The sequence below is a fragment of the Electrophorus electricus genome, chromosome 17 (genome assembly GCF_013358815.1).
Source record: "Electrophorus electricus isolate fEleEle1 chromosome 17, fEleEle1.pri, whole genome shotgun sequence".
Taxonomy (NCBI): domain Eukaryota; kingdom Metazoa; phylum Chordata; class Actinopteri; order Gymnotiformes; family Gymnotidae; genus Electrophorus; species Electrophorus electricus.
In genome coordinates this window covers 3,696,304-3,715,006 of record NC_049551.1, presented here as the reverse complement: position 1 = coordinate 3,715,006, position 18,703 = coordinate 3,696,304, and the positions used below count along the sequence as shown (strand labels likewise).

General features: G+C 41.4%; 2 protein-coding genes across 4 annotated transcripts; both read right to left on the bottom strand.

Moving 5' to 3' along the window:
* Nucleotides 1-4,832: 4,832 nt before the first annotated feature.
* ypel2a (yippee-like 2a) lies at nt 4,833-14,883 on the bottom strand. 3 transcript variants are annotated; one of them, XM_027006444.2, is made up of 6 exons: nt 14,199-14,883; nt 9,701-9,957; nt 9,453-9,458; nt 7,988-8,031; nt 7,578-7,686; nt 4,833-6,377 (listed from the first exon to the last, which is right to left on the bottom strand). In XM_027006444.2, exons 2-6 carry the CDS (start codon nt 9,806-9,808, stop codon nt 6,288-6,290), a joined length of 357 nt encoding a protein of 118 aa, XP_026862245.1. In that variant the 5' UTR covers nt 9,809-9,957; nt 14,199-14,883; the 3' UTR covers nt 4,833-6,287. The 3 variants fall into 3 exon arrangements, with proteins under 3 accessions (XP_026862245.1, XP_026862246.1, XP_026862247.1); XM_027006445.2 differs by lacking the exon at nt 9,453-9,458; XM_027006446.2 differs by lacking the exons at nt 9,453-9,458; nt 9,701-9,957.
* A 73-nt stretch (nt 14,884-14,956) lies between these two features.
* smg8 (SMG8 nonsense mediated mRNA decay factor) lies at nt 14,957-18,685 on the bottom strand. The gene is given in 6 exon segments (XM_027006443.2): nt 14,957-15,273; nt 15,276-15,353; nt 15,644-16,251; nt 16,254-16,509; nt 16,645-16,790; nt 17,037-18,685. Coding segments are annotated over 6 exon segments (2,745 nt in total). The 5' UTR covers nt 18,559-18,685; the 3' UTR covers nt 14,957-15,138.
* Between the last annotated feature and the right edge of the window lie 18 nt (nt 18,686-18,703).

The following is an 18,703-nucleotide window of genomic DNA, read 5'->3' as shown; positions in this document are numbered from 1 at the left end:
TAGTTTACAAAATCAAATGCAACAACAAGCGATAATGGTATTTGTCTACACAGGCTCTCATGATTTTCTAATAAAATGAGGAAAGCATTCATTACTGACACTGCATTCAGTAATCAGTAGATGATGCCTACAACAAAACAACTTACTTACCAAACTTACCAAAATTAGTCTCAAAGACAAAAGGGTTTTCAGTGATGAATTACCACAGGTATCAGAATTTAGCCAAAGACTACATATAACTCGTGTCCAGGAAACCAGTAGTGTGGAAAGGGGCCTGCGCCAATACATTTGTACATGGTATTACAACATAAGTTCAGTCTTCTAAATTAAACAAAGGAAATCATGGATAGGGCGCTTTCTGCACATACCGTCACATTAAGCCTTTGGACATTACATGGGAGTAGTCGTTACTGTAGTAGTACTGGAGTAGAGGATCTACTTTACTAAAACTACGGAGCAGCTCTGTAAATATGACGGCATTAATTCAGCGATGTAAACACATCCCCAGAGATTTGCCCGTGGCCGCATTAACCGGTTATATGGGCTGCAACCTAGATATTCACCACTACAGGGACCTTGGATTAACGGGTTAGGAATGGTGTGGGTCACTTTTTTTGGCATGTTTCTTTTTTGACACTTACTATCATGCAATTTTGCGAGACAGAAGGTTCGCTAAAATACCAAGCTCGTTTTCTATTTATTGTTTTATTATGTGGTTCTATTTTTTGTTTAGCATTTCGTTTAGCTAAAGTAGCATAGTGCGTTAAATGATGGCACCTCTTAGGAAATTTGAGAGGAATCATAAAGCAAAAACTCCAGAAAGAGAAACAAGCACGAAATAATGATATAATATATACAGAAAGACGTCTAAATTAAGCATGTATTTCAGAGGTAGTCAAGCAATTGGTATTTGTAGCGATCATTTGCTAGGTTATACTGTTCATATTGTGTGCATATTCTTTTTTTTGTTGTTTATTTGTTTTATTTTTGCAACAGAATTTGTGTAGCACTATTATATATATATATATATATATATATATATATATATATATATATATATATATATATATATATATATATATACATACACACACACACACACACACACACACACACACACGAGTTGTTTTTTATGATGCATTTATGGCCACAAAAGGGCGTAATCCGGCCCTGGTTTTGCCCACGAATTAACAAGATTTGGTTGAATACACTGACACCCTTGATCACTAGAGGGCGTCTGGTTCTACTTTATCTGCTATGTTGTTCTCGAAAATCTAAAGCGTGTAGCACCATCTGTCGCCTGGGCTGTATGCACTCTGTGGACACATTTAAAGGAACTAGGGATTCTATAAGATATAAGTTTGTTTAGAGTTTAAACATTAAATTTGATATATAGTCTACTCAGTGATTTGTAATGCCTGTGCTTTATAGCCAAGATGTATTATTATTATTATTATTTATGGACAGTGAAGCTTAAATAGTTGGACAACAAGGCTTAGATTTATAGACAATTGCTTAACAAAACAATTTTAAATTTACAGGCAGTAGTTTAAATAAACAATGCAATGCCTTAAAATGACCCTCTTTACTTGACTGGATATTGGATCTGGGATTCAGAATCCGACTATTTTGCAGGCTGAAACATCCCAGGCTCTTACATCAGTGCTGCAATAAACTTCCACTACTGAAATCCTCCTAAACCTGATTTTAAACCCTAATCTTAAATGTTAATTCCTACAAAACTAATTTCCATTTGCCATACACAGTAGCATCTTTGTGCACGCATTGATGAGCGTGAGTTTGAAGAGTGAGGTTTTTTTTTTCCCATTGTACCTTTAGTACATTAAGGCACTCAGTCTTCTTATTAGCTTTGCGCAGATGGTGCCATCCATTTGCTGGTCTAATGGTTTTAGCTTGGCCATGCTCACATTATGGACAAAGCTTGATTTAGAAAAGGGCACAGGCCAATTTACTAACTCCTCCTCCTCAAAAAAAAGAAGAAAAAAGGACAAATCTGTATGATGAACACAACCAGTGTCTCTCTCCTGTCTTTCTGGAAATAATATTTAACCAGATACTATGAAACCAAGGCTATTAAATTAACCATGAGTGATGTTTGCTCATAAAGTCTTAAAGAAAAAAAAAAAAGTCCAATCGTTTAGAGGTCCAATCAAACTCAGAAGCCTCAAGCGCTGTTGTCAAATGGCGCCCCCTTTAAAATTCTCACTTGGAAGGAAATTCTTTTGCTTCCCAGCCAAACTGATTGTGCAACCACTTTGACTGTTTATACTGCAAGCAACATGCACAGTCACTGAAAGCACAGAAAGCAGTTAATGGATAGTCTTGCAGCCATGTTCCTGCCTTATCAGGCCAGCTGTGGCAGTGGGGCTTGCATTTCTCCCGTCCAGATCTCCCTAAAGCAATTACCCCAAACAAACACGCACCCCCACCTCATGGCTCTGGACGTGCTGATTAGGTTGACCCCACCACCCCCAGCTTCCTGTCAGTTATATAAACCAATGGATCCAAAAACTGGAGTGGCACACTGGGTTGATAAGAAAAATAAAGTTTCATGAAGGGTGTTGTGAAGTAAGTGTGATGCCTATTGCTCTTTGTTCTTTTTTCCACAACACCAAATGATGGAAGGAGAACTATTGCAGGAGAAGCTCTGAGCCAAGTTTCCTCCCTGCCAGTGAAAAGTGCTGTTGGATAAGGCTGATCAGATGATGGCAAGTCTAAGGCTAATTTCAGTAAGACCAGCTGCATATGCAGAGCAAATAAGGATTTACTTGGCTGTGCAGGTCGGAATAGGAACCTTTGTACTGCTGATTGGCTTTGGGCAATGTCAAACCAAGGACAAGGACATAAAGAATGTAGAAAGGTTAAGATTTTACAATGAACATACTGTGAGCTAAAACATGTAGTTTTAAATATGGGTACTTTATTTTTGTCCCCCACAGCTAACAATGGTTAGATATTTTGATAGGTTAGATCAATGCTTATTCAGTGCTATTCACATACATTTTGGGCCCCATGTGACATGTCCTCCTGCTCCCCATTCTGCACCTGTCTGGCTGCCTACCATGATATCTGTTCCCAGTCCCTTTAACTAATCACCCGGACACTACAAACCAATGAACTATAATTGGACTACAGAGTTATTACATCTCTGTTTCTGTCTATTATGGGTAATTTGTTTATGCATGCTGCTATTCAGTGTGGCCCAAAGAGGCTGTGTTCTCTTAATGTCTTGCTATTCCCAAGGTTTCTTATGCCACCAAGGGAGCTTTTATTTTCTACTGTTGCTTTTGGCTAAATCATTAGTATAAACGTGGATTCCTGTAAAACTGACAATGGCTGTTGTTAGAAGTGCTATTTAAATAAAATCAAATTGAACTGAAATCAATGCTGAAACAGATGCTGAAAACTTAAATTGCTTCATTTTAAAGCTCATAACTATTTAACAGTATTGATTTTTCAGCACTGAAATATAGTTTTCTGTCTACTGGAAGACCACTATGGCAGGTCCAGTTTGCACTGGTGGGGTTGTTGTTATGATGGATGTTGGTATGACTCAACTTTATGGTGAGACATCTTTAAATAATCTGTTAGACTCTTGATCCTATTGAGCCATTCGAGATTTGTTTAGATTTGAAATAAGTTGTGCGAGGCCTGGATCATTCCATGGTGTCCATCATGCATCTTTTTTTTAATTCATTCCCTTTTCTAGTTGTATTGTTGACATCTCATCCCTGCACATTTAAATCACTTCGCATAAGTGATACAGACACACAAAGACATTACTGTTTTGCATTTCGATTGTGTTTGTACACAAGCTAGAATAATCATAACATGCACCCGCGTTTGGACAGGGTGTGGACGCTTTACTCCACATGATAAATGCAGTGCTAAAATATATGGCTTCTATTTGTTTCTACCATATGGTAAGGGGAAATTGGTTGTGAAATTTCATATTCTAGAGAATTATAAATGCTTTACTTGGAACATTGCATTATTTGTGATTAAATGTGTGGGTAGGGAGTTTTGAGAATAAGCCTGTGCTGTGCAGGCCATCGTTAACTCCTGATGCACATATAGTGCTCTAATGGAATCTTCTGTATGTTTGTCTCTGTGTATGTGGTTTGCCTTTGCTTCACCCTTCTGTATAGAAATGCTTCCTCTCCCACCCACTGTCTGGGACATCTCTATTATTTTTAGAAGCTGGCTCAATGTTGCTACAGCTAGCATTCCTCCTACTGCAGCTTTGGGTGGGGGGGGGAAGAGAGAGACAGAGAGGCCTCCCTACTTATAAATGCTTATTTTCTCTGCTTTTATTGCTATAGTTTCTGTCTTACTGATTGTTAAAAAGCATTATTAGTTATATTCATTATTTATACAATAATTCTTCCTACACTGTTTTTTTACAATACAGTTGATCACAGCTGAGACAGTGAAGTTGGGATACTGATTTTCTATATACATACACCAGAACTAAAAGAAGGCAGTGATGAACATAAAGCTATATACTTCAAAAATATCTCCAAGGACTGTATTATTTTCCCCATTGAAAAGTCACTGAAACAATAGCACCATGGTATCAGCTCTGCCAGGAAAAAAGCAACATTAGTCATTCACATGGTTGCCCCTGGTATAATGGTTAGGAAAGCCTGCCTACCATCTGTTTCTGTAAACAGTGTTGCTTAGTTCCATCAGCCCCCTGTATCAGCAGTAAGCTTTCTAGCTCCACTGTTATACAGCAAGGCCCTAAGCACTGTTTTTTCTATACTTGCCTCATTACACAAGTTGAACACAAATACAACTTTATCAAGAGATATTTTTAAAATGACCTTTATTGATATCAGGTTCAAACGTTCTGATTCCATCTTCTATTACACTTTAATCCTTAAGAAAAAATGCTAAAATAAATTTTCAAATAGTAAAAAAGTTGGAATTATAACAGTCCCATGGTGGGATTAGCACAGACATTATAAGATCATGTGTGGAAAGTCAATAACCAAATAAATATAAACTCAATGTGTCAATACATAACTGTGTGATGTATATGCTTAATGTGAATACTTAAAGTAAAGCAACTTTAATCAACACAAAAACACCACCACAATCAAATGTCGAACTACACAGAACAACACAACCCAAGATGGACACAGAAATCCCAGTTTGGTCAGTGTACTGTTGATCAAGAAGTCTTTGGTTGTGCTGAGTACAGAGCCTCGGCTTTTTACCTCATCCAACTGCCACATTTTTCTAGCTGAATATAATTAACTTCTTCATTATCAGGTGCAGGAATCCACTATATGTGTCACTGGTACGATGTGCTCTAAGTGAGAGGACTGATGTTAAATCAGAAGACATCACAGGCTGTATCCAAGCCTCAGTCGCCATATATTGGAAATTGGCACCATCTCAGCTCTATAGTGGGCTATGTAAAAAGAGGGCACCGTCACTCACCACTATCAGCGATCCTTGATGCCGAGGGGAAAGTGGACCCTATCCCAGTGGACAACTGACCCACATATATAAATCACTAGACATATTAAAAAAGAAACAGCACATTCCAAAGAGAAAACATGAAACAAAATGCTTATCAAAAGATTGCTACTACTCGAAGTGGAAAGCATTTGAACCACTGCAGTTGCTACAGTTTCACAGGGTCAACGTCCCCATACCAAACAGGAAATCAAGCTCAAGGGCAATAAATACATGGATAAATAAATCATGTGCAAACAATTAAAGAAAAATTATGAAGGGAAGGAGTAGTGATTTTTGATGGAGAACATGGCAGTTCGAGTATGTGCTGCCCTGGATAAAAATCAGTCACTCATGCAGTAAGGCGGTGTGCTGAATAGATTTTCCTTTCAGCTGTGTTCTCCCTGGATCCAGCCAGTGGGGAAACCTGCAAGTGGGTCTGATGAGGGGTTTGTCAAAGCCTGTCTCAGACATCCCAGTGTCTGCTTTCACTGTCATTATGGCCATGCTAAATGAGAGTGCTGTATTTACTCATTAATGCCATACATACATTAGAATAGAGCAGAAATTCTGCTTCGTTCTGTTAAAATGCAAACTCTGAATTTCACAATCTCACACATCTATATGTGCATGCGCGCACACTCGCACAGACACAGGAGAGGAACAGCACTGATGCGTTGAATCTCACGTTGCCGGGGACTAGGTTTGTGGGCTTCCAGGAGAAAGCTATTGGCTGATACCGAAGTTATTAATATTACACGTCTCTTTCCAGCAGTCACTCCACAGCAGGGTCGAGGGCATCAGTCCCACCCATTGTCCTTGATCATGTGGGCAAGTTCAATGATGAACTTTCCTTCCTTATATTTTTGACTGCTTTCAAAGGCGTGCTCCTAGTGAGAGTGAAAGTGAGAGGGGACAGAAAGTGTGCGTGCATGCGTGTGAGAGAAAGAGAGAGACAGACAGAGACAAACAGAGATGGTGATCCTAAGTCATGATAATGTCTGGAAGAATTAGGTCATGATCCAGTTTTGCTGATCCAAAAATACTGGACAGCTGTTAGCCTAATACACCCTGTACCTGTCAATCAAACACATCTCCTTCAAACTGCAGCAGAGCAGTATAGGTCAGCAGACCCCTTTAGACGGACTAGTGCACTAAAATGGAAGTGGTAATGATTTTAAATCTGAACCAAGTAACAGATACCAGCGATCAGATTCATTATGAGTATGTCAGAGATTAACTGTACAGCCACACCAATGCTTGTTTGTGGCAAGTGCATCCACACTGGACGTGCCCAAACGTATCCGCCTCTCCACCTCTCAGCACTCCCTGCCCAGATCAGCAGGTCAAGATTTTTTTTGTGGTGACAATGACAGATCAGGCTCTGACAGGGTATTAAACACTCTCACAGATGGCACAGTGGAAAGAAAAAGCCACAATTGGCACACTTTCCCTGACGTGTGTGACAGGCACCTGAACCAGTCTCACTGGCTGATCCCAGCTCCTTGTACTTAAGGCAGTCAACAATGCTTCTAATCTATTATTGTGTTTACCATCATGTACCTTTGTTCAGTGATGTGACACTGCTGTGGCAAAGGCACACAAAAGAAACCGGAGGTTTTCCAGAATCAGGTTAGGCCTTGTGGGGTGTTACAGTGCCTGATCACAAAACCCAACACACAGTGCAGCTAATGTGAATAGAAGGTGTTTCTTCTACCGTTTCCATGAAGATGTACAGTGACCTTCTCATGAAAACAATATTACCATGCTCTCCCTTCACCATTTTAAATTCCTCCTGTATACCTGGGTTCGTTGCAAAGTGATACAGACACAGCAACTTTCTTGACGAGTTGTTAACAGATCTCTACCAAAGTATGTTCTTCTGGTCAGATGAGCAAGAACACAGGCCTACTTAGAAAAGCAAGAGGATGGAGTCCACATTGAACAAGTGTGTGCATCAGAAGCCCTGGAGCTTGTTTGTTGTTGAAGCATGTGTCCTATAGGAATACTCTCTAAAAGGCTAAGTGCATGTGTGTAGGTGTGGTGTGTGCAGGTGGTCAGTGACAGTGCAATAATTTTCGGCCACTCACGTATTTCCAGCCTAGCGTGGTTTTGCAGTTTTCACAGTAAATATCAGCCACAGCGTGGAGACCCGTTAGCAGCACCCTCTCCTCAGCCGGCCCGCAACCAACATTCACGCTGATGAGGGGAGAAAGAGAAAGAGAAAGAGAGAAAAAGAGAGAGAGAGGGAGAGGGAGAGAGAGAGAGAGAGAGAGAGAGAGAGAGAGAGATGGGGGTTGGTGGTGGAAGGGTAGAAATGGCCAATATGATAAGTCTGGATGAATAGATAGGGCTGACAAATAAATCATGTCAAGAGGTAATTAGATAACGTACCTTTTTTGGTTTTTGTTTTAATGGTATGAATGGTCTTTGTTTGAATGGTTTGAATGGTCTAACTGCATTCAAATGCAGGTCAAATTAAAGAGGGCACAACACTTACACAGAGTTGAATAGGTATGCTCTGCCTTGACTTCCTTGAAAAGACTGCAATATAAAAACATGTTTCAGTTGTCTATGAGGGCTTTGTAAATTCTCTGGGCCTTGAGCAATATCTCAAGCACACAGTAAAATAAAGCAAAGAGTAATAAAATACAGTTGTCAGTGTCATCAATGCACACATTACAAATGCAGCATAATGAAAAACAAACTTGGCTTTTATGGCTGTGCTGAATGCTTCAGCAGATGAGGTTTCTCAGGGAAGGTGTGAACTAAAGGCAAGCCCGTGATGAGGGCCACCAGAACACTACCTGGACAGATGGGCATGGATCAGAAGATCCACTGGGTGGCCAGTTATTGGATGGGCCTAGCTGAGCACTACACCAGGGGGCCAGGAGCTGTTCTTTAACACATGCATTATATCCTATAGCAGCTGTAGGCAGAGCCAGTAAGAACTAGGGTTGTATGACATGTTCAAAAATATTAGATTCTGATTATGTTACAGTATATTAAAACACACAGGACTGGCTTGCACTGACTAGTGGTTTTTTTTTTTTACTTTTGTTGAATGGCATGACTTATCAGAATATTTAGAAAGCACCCATTTGGAAAGTCTGCAACTGATCAGGATGATGACAGTGCACAATACAAAATATATATAATGGGTCTCACTTGAATATTCAATCCTTCAGTATTCCAAAGATCATGATACTACTGTTGTGATAACAGTTATCAGACTATTAATAACTGCAGCCTTAATAAGAACACACACATCTTAATGTTGTCAGTGTTGCAGCCTACAGTGAATCCAACCAGCACAAATTTCCATTTCTGCCATGCTGTATACTGCAAGTATAAACAAACAATGAACCAAAAGCAAAAGTCCCTCCCCACACACATCAAATCAAATGCCACTTTTAGGCAATCTGGATTACTGAGACTTAAAACTCTGCTCAGCACTGGTGTGCCGCTCCCACTGAGATCTGCAGACTGCCTGCTCTGACCCACAGAGCTGCAGGGTTGTGAAGGCTGATCACTGCTGCTGTCATGGCCCAAGAAAACCCGAGAGACTGTCAGATTGCCCTGATCCTTTTATGTGTGGAATAAACATCAGAGGAACCAAATCACTCCCCACATCCTTATGTGAGCGCGCACACACACATAGTTGTGCGCACACACAAACAAACTAACAAAAACCAAACCAAACAAAAAGGATTTCAATGACTAGTTCACAGAAACATGCCCACTAAAGTAGTGTTCGATACAATAGTCCATGTGCATGGAACACAGAAGAATGTGCGTTAATAAAGCCCACTGTAAAACTCTCACCAGCTCATACAGGCACAATAACAAAAGCATTAGTACTAAAGCCATTCCATCTTAAACCAGAAAAATGTATATGTTATTATTATAATGGACTAACAAACAACTGCATAAAAGGTTAAAGGTTAACAATATAAACGACTAACCACCAACTGCAGCAGAAATGTTCTTCTTGCACCAGTAAGTGTATGCAAAAAAATAAAAAAAATAAAAAAATATAACATTTTAAAAATATATATTTTTTAATTTTTTTAATTATATATATATATATATATATATATATATATATATATATATATATATATATATATATATATATATATAAACTAATAAAGTCATTAAAGTCATGCTGATAGATGTGAGAGTGGTAGAAGGGTCTGTAGTGAGCGGCGACCTTGGAGATGAGCTCGTCATGGTTGGCCAGGTGGGCCCTGCAGTGGATACAGCTGTAGGTGCGGTGGCAGCTGGGCAGGTAGGCCTGGAAGGTTTTAGAGCGCGTCATGGCAATGGTGTTGGGGACAGGGCCAGAGGCCGGGGAGACGGCACGAGGACGCAGCAGGAAGGGTCCGTCAGCCCCAGACGGTTCGCAGGGGAAGCAGGGAAGCACGCAGGTGAGGGCCGTGGTGAGACTCTAGGAAGGAGGGAGCACGCCTGCACACAACCCCAAGGAGGAGACATGGATAGGGTTATTCTTGGGGGGGGGGGGGGGGGGGGGGGGGGTCTTAGCCCCCAGGCAACACATCATGCAAAAAAAAAAAGAAGCAAACAAACAAAAACAACAACAACAAACACACAGTACACACTATTATTGGCTGGTTTTGACCTTGATTTGGTATGAATTTTGGACAATTTTATTATGTATTTATTTATTATGTATTCAAATAAGTGATTTTATTGTACTTCAAATTGCAAAGAAGGCCAAGGCCAAAAAGGTGCAGATAGTGATTACCACAGAGAGCATTTTATAAGAAACCCTGTAATCACAGCACACAAAGACATCATGCTTCTGTATGTTGCACACTAGACGTAGAACTGCTCATTCACAGCACACACGCGCGCGAACACACACGCGCCCGCGAACACCTTTATATGGACTGCCCCCATCTGCAAACTCTCAATGTCAGGCCTCGTGGCTAAGCCTGGGACAGTCAGTGGCAGTGAGGCCCAATACGCCACGAGAACCAGACAAGAGACATGGGGTCAACCAGTACGCTGACACGGACATGGGAACAGCACGACAGACAATACGCTGAAAGATATGGGATGGGGGCGGGGGCAGAGAGGACACTAACAAAACTGTTTTTCTTATGACTTCAGTACCATTGTCTATTCAAATGATTCTAATGTCATTCTTCCTCTAATAGTCCCTTGCAGTACTCTAACACAATGAAATGCAGGTGATCATTTTCAATTTTCCAATGGGGTAGGTCTATAATCCATGGCAGTGAAAATAAGTTTTAGTTTATGTAAATCACTTCAGCAGTATACAATGTATAAGCTACATTAATTCTCATAATGAATATTAACTTATGTCAATATGACGTTTTCCTCTATCAGACTCATTTATATTAGCTTTTCCTTATATAGCACACCGGTCTTTGTTTATGTATTTATAATAAATAAAGTACACTTAAATACTTCTGAGTACAGGACTGTTGCTGACTGGATATTATTTGGGGTGTAGACCATTCTCAACACACCATTAACATGGACATCACAGTGGCATGGCTTTGGCAGACAGATTTATCAGGCACAGCGGGGTTGTCTAATGATTTAGATTGAAACAACAATTTAGGGAAAAAAAATATCTAAATCTAAATTCTGCTTAATTATACATCATTGACTATATTTCTAGCTATTATTCTTTATAGGATTCTTAACATATACAAGATTTTGCTGTTTTTTATGTTTATATAATTTTAATAGCTCTATCATAACAGTTAATATTCTTTTGTTAATAGTGTTGTGGCTACTTCACCAGATTATCAGATTCTTTTCTTGTCTGAACAAAGTAAGTTGGTAATTATATAAATGTTTGCTTATGTGTGGACCATGAATACACACCTGTAACTGAAGATATACACCTGGAATTAATCTATAACCAAAATTAGTTATTTAGTGTGTATAAAAAACTAACCAGCCACTTTATACAACTAAGTACTTTGCTTGGGACAACACTAGAAATCTAAAAAACCATAGCGATCAAAATAACCAACAGAAACCTTTACTGAGATCTGTGGGGGTTGTGTTACATCACCAGACTCAATGGGATTCAAAGAGAACCCTCTAGGTTCAAGCACTCATCACCCAAACAAAACATTCCAGCAACTCAACATGAGTCAGCATTATCAACATGGCACTGCTGCTATCACTAATCCAATCAGCATGAGAACAATACTGATATGCTCAAATTCAGTTAAAATTACAACACGACATGACCCAAACAATCCCCAACACCAACAGTTCAGCCTGAACCCCAGAGGCTTCCGGAAGATCAGCTTTAAACAGTTCCAGACGGCAGTTTGTCTGTTCACTGATTTGCTGTAACAGCTGCCTGAAACTGGGCTCTTATGCATAGTTAACCATCATTGTGTCCATTTGGTCCTTAAGGGCCAGAATAATTGATACAGCTGCACACTCCCATGTGGCTCATATTCACATCATATTCCCTTATCTGTATATGTAGTGCCTTTAATTGTGGCAATGTACTGTTTTGAGTTTTAATCAGAACAGGAAATGCTTTGAGGATAATTTTACCGAACATGCAATATAGGATAAAAGGAAACCCATTGCAGGGAGAAGAAATAAAAATATATGACTGTAACAAATCTAATCATTAGGGCCATAACTACAACATTTTCCCCACTGTCTCTCTGGTTGACATGTTTGTTCAACCCCCCCCCCCCCCCCCATTTGTTTAAATCAGATCACAATAATTAGATCAATATGTGATGAATTTATCCTTTCTTTTCTAAATGCTCATAGATACCCCCAAAAGACATTGCATATTTAATAATAAAGGACATTTTATTCCTTTAGTAAAAGCAATGACATAGCACAGGTATTGTTTTCCCATATAATTAAAAATATGTAAAATGTTCATTTTACAAGCATTCAACCTACAGTCTTTAATACGTGAAAACAATCTGCATATAAAACACATCAACATAAAATCCACTTTTAGCTCAATTTGATTTTGAAGAGGATAACAAATTTGTAAGGCCTCTCATGTAGCAACAGGCCATCCAATCAGAACCCTCTTGAGCATTTGCTGCACCTTCTCCATCCCCTTATCTGATTCTCATCCTGCCAACAGCAAAGCGCTCCCATAATAGCATCTCTTCTTCTGCTAGCCTTTCACTTATGCCAACTTCCAGCAACCACAACCTGCGATGGGTGTCACATCAAAGGCTATTTACAGTCAAGGGTTAACCGCAAGCAACAGCATTTATAACATTTTAAAAATTTATTATTATTTTTTTAAACTTTAAATCATTGCAGTCACTGTATTGTTGTCCAGCCGACAGAGTGTTGGTCAGTGTCTCTAGCCATTTTTGTGGCATCAAGCCCTTATAATGTCTGGTTTATATTAGAACAAAACAAGCTCTCAGCTCCAGATCTGCAAGGTCTGAGACATCACAAAGCAGCGACTTGTGCTCTGCCCTACTTTGTGAAGCAATCTGGCTTTACTCCCCCCTCACACATGGTCTTCACACAGACTACTCTCTGGATAAAATGACACATTGCATCCAAATCTGATGGCTACATCATGTACGGAGTCATCATGGACGTTTGTGGAACGTCAGACGTGCAAGGACAGATGCACATGAACAGAGACTGCCTGGACTCGTGGGACAGATCCAGGTTACAGTGGAGTTGTTCACTGCAGGCCACCAGGCTGTACCAGTCATCTAAGCTACAGAGTGCCATGCAGACTGCTAGATCAGCTCCCCATCTATGGCATTCCCATCCGTTCTAATAAACTTGGCTTACAGGAGTTCAGAAAGGCCATTAAGGCCAACCCACTGGGCAAATTATGGCGGATGGGTATGTTTACTCATGTTGTGTGCCTGTTCCCTGGGTTCTGTCGGATCCATAACGTTCAATGGAGCAGAGAGGCAGAAATATCAAAAAATTCACTAAATCTCCCATTAAAGCACACTGAGGTTCTGTATTAACCTAATTCTAATCCAGCAATGGTGAGTAACTAAAGTTCCCTCCCCAGGACATGTTTCCTTGATCAGCATATTTTCCACATGAATATAACATGAGTGAGATTTTTGTTTGTTTTACTCCACTACATATCAGGCCTAATTGTACAACATTGATGTTACCAAAAAAAAAAAAAAAATCATTAAAGCTACATTTATAGATCTTTACGTTATCAAATATCCTATTGTCACAACTAATCACAAAAACAAATAGGCAAGTAATTAGCACAATATTACAACAGCACAAACAGGACCTACCCATTCAAAATGCTTACACTGTAAACAAACAATTGGATCCTATTCGCACATGTTCTTCCATCCCTTGCTGACATGTGGACTATAGGTTAGTCGTGGTTGTACTTGGGTAGGTCGAGTCCACGTCAGGGCATTATTTGCAGACCTCTGCGTGTGTGTGTGTGTGTGTCTAAGATAGCAAATAGAATCTATCTCAAACCCCGATCGCAGACTGGGCATTCATAATGGACAGTCGTCATCCACACCTACACATCCTACTTTTCAAAAGCCACTTTGGTTGGGTGTCTCACGTGTGAGTTAAACGTTGCCCACAAAACATAATACATCTTACCATGCAGTATACCCAACTTCGAGACATCAATAGTCTGCAAAAAAAACCCCAAAACAAAACAAACTACTCAAAGACAGGGAACGCACTAAATTTACCTTTGAAAGGAAAAGAGCTTTTAGTCGTACCGCCTCCTCTTCCTCTTCAAGGAAGTATAAATTCATTCGTATGTAGCTACCACTTTTATCGATAAACTTTTAATGTGCCGTGTTCCTACTCCACATCCAGAAGTGCACACCGTAAATACAAACAGCACGGTTGCGCCTCAGCCTTACCACAGCACCTTCAGCTTGAATGGCAATTACGACAACCAACCAATAAGAGATGACGGCCTAGCAACAATATGCTGATTGGCCAACCAAGAAAGCAAAGTAACCAATGAACACTGACACTAGAAAAACCAAAGCGTTCATCAGTGCGTCGATATTAAAAGCGAGCTAATTGATGCTTTGGTGGGTTTGTTGGAAATGGTCGTTACGTTAGTAGTTTTATTTACTGAATCACATGTCGCTCATCTCTTTGAGGCTCCTTAATGGTTGGAGAGGACACAAATAAACCACTTAAATAAACAGCACCACCCAGTGTTTTCACCTTTAGTGCCCCATTCCAGAGCTGAGGTGATTGATATATGGAAAATTATAATATATAAAACAACATTCATATCTTATTGTAATGAAAAAAAAAAATACTCGAGTGGTAACATATATACTGAGTATCCTGTCTTCTCAAGTTTTTGTACCCACAATAATTCAGCAATGTTTTTATCTGTTAAATACTAACTCAAACAATACCTTCCGTTTACTGGTTTTGTGCAAGTACACAGCTAATTTATATTCTAAAAATACATGCTGTAATCTTCTAGCACAATGCCTAACTTTTATTCTTAACAGCACTACAGCATAAACACAAAGTACTTTAAAACAAATTACACATCAAGCAACAAGCAAAAAGGAGACATGACATCAAGAAGAATCCTTCAGGCTTTCTGAAAAACACAACTGACAAATTTATTTAAGTGTTGTTTTATGCATGTGCGTGTCACTGCAGAGGAGCACTAGCAGAGTTGGCACGCAAAACGCCCTTCAGGACTCTGAAGCTTGCCAGCGGCTGATTCTCCTTCGGGGGATAACATGGCCCACGGTCTGTCACGTAGGCATATGGGAATCGTAACACCCGAAAGTCCCATCAGAGGGCAGCACTACCTCCGCTTGCTCAGGATGGAAAATGGGACAGGTCGGCGGACCTGGCTGAACCTGTGTATAAGGAATGAAAAAATGACAAGAAGAATTTCATCAAATACACCACACAATATGCACCGCATAAAGGCGGTTTAGCAGAGGTGATTCAGTTATTTGTGTCTGTTTATTTGATTTATGCATTTAAATTTTCTAATCATATCTAAGGCCTTTAACTGAAAAAAAAGCACCCAAAAGCCAAGCTGGCATTTACACAGAAGTCTTTTTTGCATGAGAGATGGTGATCAACTTGTTCTATTAAATTTATATACAAAAGAGCTAGAATGGACCATATTAGAATGTCTCACCTGTGGGCTAAGAGTAATCTCAAGTGGGGCATCAGGAACCACAATGAAGAGGCGAGCCAGCTGAGCATAGTGAGGTTTGATACCTCTGCCTTGGGCAGGAGATGGGATGTACAGTGGCATGTCTGAGTTCAGAACTCGACTAGCTGGCTCCTTTGCCCCTCCCTGTCCGAGAACTTTCACCACCTTATCTGGACCGGAGCTGAGGAACCGACGGCCCCTGCTGTCCTCATACTCAAAGCCCACGTAGGCACGTACTACGTCATCACGCCTGCGGCCTCGTCCCATACTGCTGCCGCTGCCCCGCTTGCCTGCCGGAGCTTTATTGGGCGCTGGCCAGGAGGAGGGCCCACCATCCAGCAGTTCGATCGAGCCTGCGTCGTCCTCAGAGCGACTTCGAATCACCACGTCCCAAGGCAGGAGGAAGGCAGAGCCGGGGAGAAAGCCAGGCTGCTCTAAACCTGCAAGGCTGTTGTAGGCTTTGGCTGGGCCCAGCTTTACCAGTGACCAGCTGGAGAACTTGGGCAGCAGTCCCTTTGGGCAGCCAGAGTGGAGCATGCCAGGGAGATACTCCACGGTGGAGGCCTGTCTGTCCACACTCGGCTCTTCTCGTGGCCCTCGGCTCCATCTCCATACGGGCCTAGGCTGTCGGTTGACTGGCCCAGGCTGAGGGCAAGGCTCAGACTGGTGCTGTCTCCTGGGGTATGGGTAGCAGTTTCTTTCTCTTTGAGACGATCGCCTTCCCCCGATGAAGGCGCTTCAGTGGATCTGGTCACATCGTCGCAGGCAGGGGCGGGGTCTGCCGTGCTGGCTTGGAACACAGGAAAATGTATCCTTTCCAGTTTACTGCAGCACTTTTCCTCAAGCAACTGAAAAAATAATGTTTGGGGGAAGTGGGGAGAGAGAAGCTCATAAAACATTAAAATTGAGCACATGCACCACATCAACATCAGCCATCATGTACACCAAGGTTTAAGAAAATGTTTCCAGTAGAGTTAACAAACTTGATAAAAATCATAGTTGGCAGCCTGGATGTCAAATGGGTCTTCACGAGGGGCTTGCTTCCTGCCACAATTACAGGAACTTGTAGAGCGCCCTCTGCTATTGTGGTAGAGGATAGGAGGGTTGTGGTCCATCTCTGGTTTCTCTCCTGCAGTACGAAAACAGCATTATGGTGCCATTTCCACTCCAACATATTAAAATGGAACAGTAAAATAGATTGTTTTTGATTAAAGCTTTAATACACAAATGATAAAACAGTTACTGGTTAAATGTATGAAGTGTTGTGCTTAACAAAAGCGTGAGTCACCGAATAAGAGCTGACATTTATAGTTCTTCTAAATGGGAAGTCTTTCCTAAAGCGCAAAAATCCTATGAACTCTCTGGAGGTGTTTACCAGGTTTGGGCAGCAGGTGAAATTTATGCACGCAGTGCTGATCAGTGAGACTGCGCTCCTCACACAGCTGATGGCCGTTACTCCAGAACTTGTAGCAGTCCTCATGAAGCTGCAAAGCATACCTCTGGAAGGCAACGCCCCTGGCATGCTGACTGTATACACGCAACGCTTGAGCTAGCTGGTTCTTATGCACTGTGGTGGTGTAGTTGTGTGGGAGGTTGGACTGATATGCGCTGTGAGCCAGGGGCAGGGCTTTTTGACACCTATTTTCAGAGAATTTGGCATCTGCGTCCAGGAAACCCTCGAGCACTTTCAGCTGACCCTGCACTTTGAGGGAGAGCTCCGCTGTTTCATCTTCACTGTTTTCTATCATGACTTGGTACAGTCTGGAAGCAACGTGAGCCCATTTGGAATAGGTGGGCAGCTCAAAGTGAGATGGCTGTGGGTTGCGACCAACACTATCATCAAAGCCTTTCTTACTCAACACAAGCTCCACGTGTTGCCACAGAAACTCCTTCAAAGTGCAGTCCACTAACTGGCCTCCTGAAGAAGACAGACTGCCATTTTCCACATTGAATGATGGTTGTCTGTTGGAGTGACGCAGCTGTTGGTAGCGTCTTTGCCCGGGTGCAGGTACACCAGTGTCATTTTCACGCAAGGCACAGTTTGACCGCAGCTGTCCAAGCAAGGAGCTGATTGGATCTTCATCTGGTCCTGGCACAACATAAACAAAAGCCTGGTTGGCAGGCACAGTGAAAAGACAATTACTGCTTTGGTTTGTGAGAACTCTGCTTTTACGGAAAATTCTGTAAATCTGATCCTCCAGTGCATGTTGTAGACGCCTCCTTGGAGAGTGTTTTTTAGGTTTCTCTGCCCCTGCAAGTTCATTACCATTTCCACCCAGTCCTGATGTACTGACCTTGAGTGCTCCATTCATTTGAAATACAAACAGCAGGCGAGGCGGACATGGACGGCAGTTCATCTTCCATTCTTTGGAAACGGGAGAGTCCTTAATTGCGCCGCGGAGCAGCGGTAACGCTTTCTGACGAAGCGCGTCCAGGGCACGAAATAACCTATCGTACGTGACATCGAAAGAGCAGGTGGGGTGAACCAAGAGAAGAACGTGACACATCGAGAAGAGGAACAATAACTGAACACAGTGATCTTTCTCTGCTCCTTTCCAAAAGTCTTGTGCCTCGGCGTGACCCAGGCCAGCTGTCAAAGACTCGCATGCCTGGAGAAGCTGACGGCTGTCGAAAACAGAAGTCAACAACAAATATAACACACGGTTCTCTTGATTATAATATGCCTTAATTAAGCTTCCACCGTCCGAGCCGTCCGTCCCAAAAAGTGGAAAGATATGTTTGTCTGCTAAAACGTTTATAAGAGATTCCTTGGCAGATCCGGCCTGCATCGCACTTTTCCCAAATATGCCCAAAACACAAACGCCTTCATCTTTGTAAAGAGAATCCTCTATTATTTCCGACTGTAATAGTGATCCAATATTCGTAGGTATCGCCATTGCAGCTAGACGCAACCTTAAGTAGGCGCGTCTTCCGTGGGCAACACAGAAATCGTCCCGTGCGGAAACATTAAATCCTTTTATGTTGGATCCCCCCCCTCGTTCTCATACTATACTATACTATACTATACTAACAATAAAATAG